The 7,700-nt window shown below is 73.3% G+C and overlaps 2 protein-coding genes across 2 annotated transcripts in view; one reads left to right on the plus strand and one right to left on the minus strand.

Moving 5' to 3' along the window:
- The window catches only part of B3GNTL1 (UDP-GlcNAc:betaGal beta-1,3-N-acetylglucosaminyltransferase-like 1), a 15,172-nt gene extending 8,274 nt beyond the window's left edge, over nucleotides 1-6,898 (plus strand). The window contains exons 5-13 of the mRNA XM_004695508.2: nucleotides 641-705; nucleotides 1,191-1,256; nucleotides 1,920-2,015; nucleotides 4,381-4,476; nucleotides 4,581-4,705; nucleotides 4,782-4,917; nucleotides 4,999-5,067; nucleotides 5,222-5,296; nucleotides 5,864-6,898. Of these exons, the coding sequence (XP_004695565.1) occupies nucleotides 641-705; nucleotides 1,191-1,256; nucleotides 1,920-2,015; nucleotides 4,381-4,476; nucleotides 4,581-4,705; nucleotides 4,782-4,917; nucleotides 4,999-5,067; nucleotides 5,222-5,296; nucleotides 5,864-5,944 (809 nt within the window). The 3' untranslated portion in view covers nucleotides 5,945-6,898. The remainder of the gene's footprint in view (nucleotides 1-640; nucleotides 706-1,190; nucleotides 1,257-1,919; nucleotides 2,016-4,380; nucleotides 4,477-4,580; nucleotides 4,706-4,781; nucleotides 4,918-4,998; nucleotides 5,068-5,221; nucleotides 5,297-5,863) is intronic.
- Nucleotides 6,884-7,700, minus strand: part of TBCD (tubulin folding cofactor D) — a 62,613-nt gene continuing 61,796 nt past the window's right edge. The window contains exons 21-22 of the mRNA XM_012734732.1: nucleotides 7,560-7,695; nucleotides 6,884-6,969 (exon numbers count right to left, since the gene is read on the minus strand). Of these exons, the coding sequence (XP_012590186.1) occupies nucleotides 6,955-6,969; nucleotides 7,560-7,695 (151 nt within the window). The 3' untranslated portion in view covers nucleotides 6,884-6,954. The remainder of the gene's footprint in view (nucleotides 6,970-7,559; nucleotides 7,696-7,700) is intronic.

The raw sequence follows: 7,700 nt of genomic DNA on the forward strand, positions 1-7,700 counted from the left end.
GAGGGCGGCGCTGGCTGGGCCGGCGGGGCAGACCCACCCCCCTCCGCGCGGACGGTCAGCGTCCAGGGTGCCCTTTGTGGGACCTCAGCTTCCCTCTGCGCTGACCGGGCGTGCGGTTTCCCTCCCAGGCCCGGCGCCCTCACAGCAGTGACCCACGGTGGCTGTGGTGGCCCCCTCCCCACCACAGGCCTCGGGGCGCCCCAGCGCCCCGAGAGGCACCGCAGGGCTGGGGCAACCCGGGGGTGCGCGCCCTGGGCCCGCGTTCTCCTCAGCCTCCTCTGGAACCTGCAGCTGTGTGGCTCGGGCGGCGCGGCAGCCTGCATCCCCCGACCCCCCTCCCACTGCCCACCAGACTCTGCCAGCTCGTGTCCCCTACGGCCCTGTCCAGAGACCTTCCCACCTGCTTCCCAGGCGCAAGCGGTTCCTACAGGCTGCCCTGAGCTCAATACCTGCCCCCCGTGCTCCTGCCCCCACGCCCACTTGCTGCCGTCCACTCTGTCAGGGCACCCTCGCCGAGGCCCCGGCCCGCCCCCAGCCGCCCGGCAGGCGGCATCCCCGGCTTCCGCCTGTGATGTGTCCGGCAGAGAGCCCCGGAGAGAGCTGACTCGTAACAGGCGTCTCCTTTTCTTTCTCCAAACAGTCGGATATTCTAGAAACCGAGCGATAGCACAGAGCTCAGGAGCCTTCCTTTGCTTCTTGGACTCGGTGAGTGACTTCGCCGGGCCTCTCCACGGTCTGGATGACCGTCTGAGACAGCACGGCCCTGGTCGCCACACGCTCGGGGCGGGCGTGACAGTCGGGCAGTGGCGCACGCTGCCACAGCCTTCGGGGCTCGAGCAAGCAGGCGAGGTGGTGGGAAGCAGCGCCCCGCCCGCGTGCCACACCCGCTCCCAGCTCTGTGTGGGTCTGGGCTCCCGTCTCAGGCCCGGCGGGCGCAGCTGGCCCCCGGCACTTCCCGTCTTCAGGGTCTGAGTCTCTCGGTGTGGGGGTCGGGCCTCTGGCCGTGCGCTACACGGGACCCTCAGCTCACGGCCACTCGAATGAAAGGCGCGTGTCTGCAGGCGCAGGGCTCTGAGGCCCAGGGGGTACTTTGTTGGCCACCTGGGTGCTTCCTGGTGGCCCCTGCCACGACCATCAGTGCGCACGGCCTGCGCAGCTGCTTCAGGCGTGGGGACGGCCTTCTCTTGCAGGACGACGTGATGATGCCCCAGAGGGTGCGGCTGCAGCTGGAAGTCGCCCTGCGGCACCCAACCAGTGTGAGTCGGCGTCCCGCTGCCGGCCCCGGGGGCAGCGGGCCGGGCCGAGTCTGCGCAGGCGCGGCACCGGGGCGCCTGCCTTGAAGGAGCGTGGCCCCCTCTGCGCGGCGTGCCCGGCGGGGGCCTGGGCTCTGCGTGCGCCCTCGGGGCCCGAGCCTGACGGCAGCGCGCTTCCTGGTGTGTTTGCACGCAGCGTGTGGCAGCACGTCTTCAACCTGCACCAGGCAAAGGACAAAAGTGCCCCTCAGTGACCTCCAAGGGACGGGTTGTTAGGGCTCTGCTCCCACTGTGGTCTGGGCCTGGCTTCTCTCCTGGGTGGGTGCCCCCGCGTGGTGGCCGGTGCCCCCGCGTGGTGGCCGGTGCCCCCGCGTGGTGGCCGGTGCCCCCGCCTGGTGGCCGTGCTCCCGCCTAGGGTGGGCGCTCCTGGGCCGGAGCCACAGGGAGGCCCGCTCTGGCTCACATCTCGAGTGGAGCTTCGGGCTCGCTGGCGGGAGCGGGGCTCGGTGGCCCCACAGCGGAGGCGCGGCTCAGCCGCTTGTCCGTGCGCCCCAGTCGGGAACCAGGCTTCGGCCTCGTGGGTTTCGCCCGCCTCTCCCTGCCCGTGCGGTCACAGCCGGGCAGGGCGGGTGGCTGTCCGGAGCAGCCGTGCCATGTCGCCCGCAGGTGGTGGGCTGCCGGGTGAGCCGGGACCCCCCCAACTCCACTGAGCGGTACACGCGCTGGATCAACGCGCTCTCGCCCGACCAGCTTCTCACCCAGGTACTGGCCGGCCCGCGGGGGCCCGAGCGCGTCGCCTGAGGGTGGCTCTGCAGCGGTCACCCGGGCAGTGGCGTGAGCGGGAGGGGCCGCTGGCCGCGCAGGGCAGAATCCACGGAGCTGCTGCTGGAGCTGGCCGCGGGCGCCCAGAGCGTGCCCGGAGCGGTGGGGGTGGGCGCTGGGCGAGGGGCAGGAAGAGGCGCTCTAGCCCCCGGCGGGTGCAGCGCCCTCGAGACCTGGGGTCCTGGGCCTTCACCCCGGTGGGCCGGCCCCGCCTGCCCTCGTCCTTCGACCCCAGGCCTGCGCCGCCTTCCCGGCCCCCGGCGCCCTTCTGTGTTCTCCGGAGGGAGCCAGCGCTGACGTCACGGGGACACGGGCTCTCGGGGCCCCAGCCCAGGTGGGGGCCCAGCGTGGAGGCGCAGGCTGGGGAGAGGGGCCGGTCAGCGCCTTGGGCGGCGGCTGCTGGCAGGGCTCCCTTCGGCCAGCAGGAGGTGGGGGTCCCGCCTCCGCAGGTGTCGCGGCGTGGCTGTGGCGGGGGGTGAGGGTCGGCCAGCGGTGGGGAGGCCACGGGGGCCCCTGAGGTCTCTGCTCACCTGCTTCGGTGAGGCTGACCCCTGCCCGTCCACACCGTCACCCCGAATGGAGGCAGAGTGTGCCGTTGGGGGTGAGGAGTGGCAGTGTGGGGGTCACAGGTCCAGAGGGAAGCAGACGGTGTCCCGGGGTGGGGTCAGGTGACGCGGGGGCTCGGGCAGGGCAGCACCGTGTGGCCCTGACTCTGCCAGGGGTCCTGCACACTGCTGCCCTGCGCCCGTCTGGAGCCTAGCAGGAGCGGGGGTGCGGGCACCCCAAAGGCCCCTCCGCAGGCAGGCGGGCTGCTGGCCGGCCCCCGCTGTGCGCTCCTGAGGCGCCTGTAGTGTGAGGCCCTGGGGCCACCGGTGCCCTCTGCCCCCTCCGGTGTCTCCTTCCCAAGCAGAAACGGCCCGACCGGCCGCGCGTGGCCTGGAGACCCCCGAGGGGCCAGGGTGCTGGGGCTGCCTCCCCTGGCCTCCCGTGGGGCTCTCAGCGCTCTGGCTTTGCCGCGCAGTCGGACCTGGGCCTTTCCCAAACAGCTAGACGCTTGCTTGCTGGCCACAGTCCCCCCCTGGGGGCAGTACAGGGCGGCCTCCGGCCCTTGACTGGCCCCGCCGTTGTTTCCTTCCACCTGAGGCATCTCCCGGGGCTGTGCCCCGCTGCCGCCCAGTATCCCAGAGCCCACACAGGTGCCCTCCCCCCCGGCTGGTGCCTGGGCCCTGGCTCAGGTCTCCACGGGGTGCGTGACCGAGTGGCCCTCGAACTCCAGGCCCCAGGCCGGCCGGCCGGCCCTCCCTCTCGACTGGGCGTCCCACTGGCCGAGGGCCCGGCCAGCCCGGGCACGTGCAGGGGCCGCCTGCGTGCCTCAGGGCCTTCACCGCGAAGGGCGAGACGTGCACACCGCCGGCTCCGCCGCCAGAGGCGTGCTGCGCGCAACGGCACGTCTGCGGGCAGAGCACGGTCAGCAGTGTGACCGCCCCGACACGGGGGCTGTGGTCAGCCCCGGCGCCCAGAGGCCTCTGCCCTCCCTCGCAGGGTCCTCGCGGAGCCCCTGGCGTCTGGCCGGGGTGGGCTTTGCTCTGAGGTTCTCGAGCCGGGTGAGGCCGTTTCTGGTGGCCAGAAAGTCCAGGTCTCTGGGGAGCCCGGTGCCTGGCCGGCCCCCGAGGTCAGCACTCCGCTGCTGCCGCCTGGGATGGGGCCTCCTGGGGCTGCAAAGGCTCCTGACCGGTGGTGCTGCTGCCACGTGGCTGCCTCTTGGGGGCTCCTGGCAGCCAGGGCCACATGGCCAGGACAGCGCCACCCTGGGGTGTGTGTAGCTGCCCCGGCACCCTCGGCCCTGGGCTCGGCGTCACCTCAACGTGCCTCCTGGTCGCCCAGGTGGGTGCCAGCACCCCCACACCCGCCCTGTGCGCCCGTGACAGCCTGAGTCGGCTCCGGGCCTCAGGGCCTCGTCCTGCACAGGCCTGGCCGGTGCAGAGGGGCCGGGCCAGCGGCCCTGTGGGGCCTCAGTGCGGCCAGCGCGGCTCCCACCTGCCGTGAGCCGAGTGCACGGCTCACGAGTGAAGCCCACCCCTCGGCCTGAGGCCCCCGTGCCCAGCGGGGCGGCTCCCACACCGGGCTCCGGGAGTTCCACGCAAACTTCCTGGGGCCGACGGGCGTCCAGCCTCTCCGGCGGTGGCCAGTGGGCCTGGGCCAGAGTGGTGCCTCTGCCCCGCGCTTCCAGGGCGCCTTGCTGCTCTCACGGGGCTTGGGGGGCAGAGGGGGCCCACGGGGCCCACGCGCCTCCCTGTCCCCCCAGGTCTTCACCTCCTATGGCCCTACGGTGGTCATGCCCACCTGGTTCTGCTCCCGCGCGTGGTTCTCCCACGTGGGCCCCTTCGACGAGGGCGGACGGGTAGGTGCGGCGCGGCCGGGGGCGTGCGGGGGCCTGCCGCCAGGGGTGGGGTTGCTGCCGGGAGGCTGGGGCGCCCGGGGCGCGGCCTGAGGCGTGCCCCACAGGGGGTGCCGGAGGACCTGCTCTTCTTCTACGACCACCTGCGGAAGGGCGGCGGCGCGGTGCGCGTGGACCAGAGCCTGCTCCTCTACCGCTACCACCCGCGCGCGGCCACACACTCCGTGCTCGAGTACGCGGGGCCCGGGGCTGGGGGCTGGGCTCCCCGCCGGGGCGGGGAGGGGCGGCTGAGGCCCTGCGTCCCCCAGGGCCACCGTCTGGCGCCACCGCGTGCGCTTCCTGGAGGAGCGGGCCCTGCCCCGCTGGGCGGCCTTCACCATCTGGAACGCGGGCAAGCAGGGCCGGCGGCTCTACCGCAGCCTGACAGCAGAGGCGCGGAGCAAGGTGGGGCCCGTCCCGAGGGAGCCCCGCCCCCCCCGCCCCGAGACAGGCCCCCGTCCCGAGACCCGCGCCCCGTCCCCGCAGGTGGCTGCCTTCTGTGACGTGGACGAGAACAAGATCCGGAAGGGCTTCTACACCCACGAGGACTCCCCGGTGGGTACCCGCCTTGCCCTGCAGGGCAGCCTGCGTGGCGGGCGCGGGTCTGGTCCCTTCTGAGCTTGGGGCACCTGACGCTGTGCGGGGGGCCGCGGGGGGCCCGGCCACGCCCAGGGCGGCTGGAGCAGACTGACGGCGCCGCTGTCTTCAGGACAGGCCCAAGCCCCGGGTCCCCATCCTGCACTTCCGGGCCGCCCGGCCGCCCTTCGTCATCTGCGTGAAGCTGGTGAGTGGCGGGCGGGGCCCCGGGCGGCGCTGTGGGGCTCAGGCCACGGCCACCCCCACCCCCACCTGTCACCCCTGCCTGCTCAGAGCGGGCCAGCGGGCAGCGGGGGCGGGAGGAGCCAGGCAGCAGCTCCTGTCTGCCCGGGCCATGGCTGGCGGGGCCCACGCTGGCCGCAGGGCTGCGGGGCTGGGCTCTCCGCCTGCCGCCTCCTTGCTGTGGGCCTGTCAACCTGTAGAAGGTTCCGGGGCCCACGTGGCCCCTCCAGGCAGGGAGCAGGTGACTGGGGGGGGCAGGGGAGGGCGCCGCAGGGACGGGAAGGACACGACCTGGGAGCTGCAGGCGCCCAGGGGTCCCGCCTCCTGTGCCACACCCTCGGCAGGGGCAGGGAGGGGCAGTCCGCTCCACGAGGCCCCTTGAGGCCCAGCCGAGCCTGGGGAGGCATCCGGTCAGGCAGTCCGAGTCTCCCCGGCCCTGTGGTGGGCGCCCCCAGCAGGAGTGTGGGGGCGCCCGATGTGTGACCCCAGGTCACCCCGGAGGTGAGAGGCTTGACAGTGACCCCGCCCCCAGGACCTGACCGGGGGAGTGTTTGAGGACAACCTGCGGTCGCTGCAGCTGCAGGAGGGCCGGGACTTCGTCCACTTCAGCTGACCAGGGAGTGGCTGGGCTCGGGCAGGAGCTGGGACCCTGGGGCTCGGCCGCTCTGCCCTCCTGGAGACCCAGGCCGGCAGCTGCGGGGGCCTGTGGGCCGTGGGGAGGGGCCTGTGCAGACCGGCCGTCTCGCCTCAGGGCGCCCGAGGCCCCAGGCCCAGCCATGGCGGCTCCCTGCAGCCACGCGGGCCTGAGCCTCTCGCCGGCATCATCGGCACTGCTGGACAGGGCACCCAGGTGGAGGGGCGCCCTTGGGGCACAGAGGACCCTCCTGAGGCTTGGCCAGAGCCCAAGTGCTCCCCTGCTGGGTCCTAGACTCCACCCCTGTAAAAACTCCTGCCGTGGCCCCTGCCCGAGACAGTGGCCGTCTGGTCGTCCGAGACCCCTCGCCACAGACTCTGCCAGTCCGGGACCCTGGGGAGTCTCACCTAAGGCATTAAACTCCCCACTGGCTCCCGAGGGAAGGCGCCTGCTGAGGCTCGCGAGGGAGCAGCCACCGGGGCTGCTCTGGCGGCTGGTTGCGCCAGCCCAGGCGAGGGCAGCCCCGCCCAGAGGCGACAGCACGCCACAGTGCCCACCCTCCCACGGGACCAGGCCAGGGGACAGTGGCCTCGGACCCTGCGTCCTGGACGAGCAGCAGGGAGCAGAACCTGGAGCCCTGGACGCAGAATCAGTGACACCAGTAAAGCTGCAGGCACGTGCGGGTCGCCCCACTGTCCACCCTGCAAATGACCCAGAAGACCCTCGGCTGGCACGGTACACGCAGGGCCGCCCGCGCCTGCCTGCACCCGGCGCGGCCCCACTCACATCACTGCAGGCACAGAGCTGCGCGTCGCGACTTTATAAGATGCGGGTCAGGGTCACTACAAAAGCACCACCACGGCCAGCGCAGGCCGCTGTCCAGCCCCACCCTCGCGCACGCCCCGGCCGGTGCGTCCTCCAGCAGTGAGAGCCAGGTGCAGGCCCCCTCCTCGCTGGGCAGGTGTGACAGCTCGGCTCCGGGAGTGGACTCAGCGGGCACCAGGCTGCAGGGGACAGGCCGCGGTCAGGTGCCCCCAGGCCTCCACACGCAGGCGAGGGCAGCAGCGGCCACGTGGCCCCACACTGCCCTCAGTCGCGCTGACCAGAGACCTGACCAATCCTTGGGGGACACAGCGGGGCCGAGGCAGCCTGCGAGGACGACGCTGGGGCTGAGCCGCACCTGGCCTGCAGCGACCAGGTGGCCCAGCGGAGCCACAGGACAAGCCGCACCAGCGCCCGCCCTGGGCAGAGCTGTCTGTCCAGAGGCAGGGTCCAGCTGGTGTCCGGGGGGCCGAGGCCGGGGGTCAGGGCAGGCCCTGCTGCTGCAGAGCCCACAGGCAGAAAGGCAGCGTGGGGCCTGCGCCCTGGTGGGTAGCGGGTGACCGCGCGGGCGGGAGCAGCCGGGAGTCTGACCACAGGAAGCCACGGCCAGGGGCGCACGGGTGGGCCGCCCTGGAGGGGCAGTTCCCGGCTGACCGGCCACAGCGGAGACGACAGCGGGTGCTGGGGCCCCCGCAGCGGGCAGCACGAAGCCAGCACCAAAGGCCCCGGCAGAGGGTGGGGTGGGGGTGCAGCCGGCTGGCGGGGTGGTTACCTTGGAGACCAGCTGGGGTCGGGACACGCCGAAGAGGTCACACAGGCGGTTGCGCTGGGCTCTCACCAGCGGGAGTTCCGCCTCCCTGGGGGCGGGCGACAGGTCAGCACGGCCTCGGCGGGCACCCCTGGGCCTGCGGGC

The sequence above is a fragment of the Condylura cristata genome, unplaced genomic scaffold (genome assembly GCF_000260355.1).
Source record: "Condylura cristata isolate star-nosed mole 26May11 unplaced genomic scaffold, ConCri1.0 scaffold00068, whole genome shotgun sequence".
Lineage (NCBI taxonomy): Eukaryota > Metazoa > Chordata > Mammalia > Eulipotyphla > Talpidae > Condylura > Condylura cristata.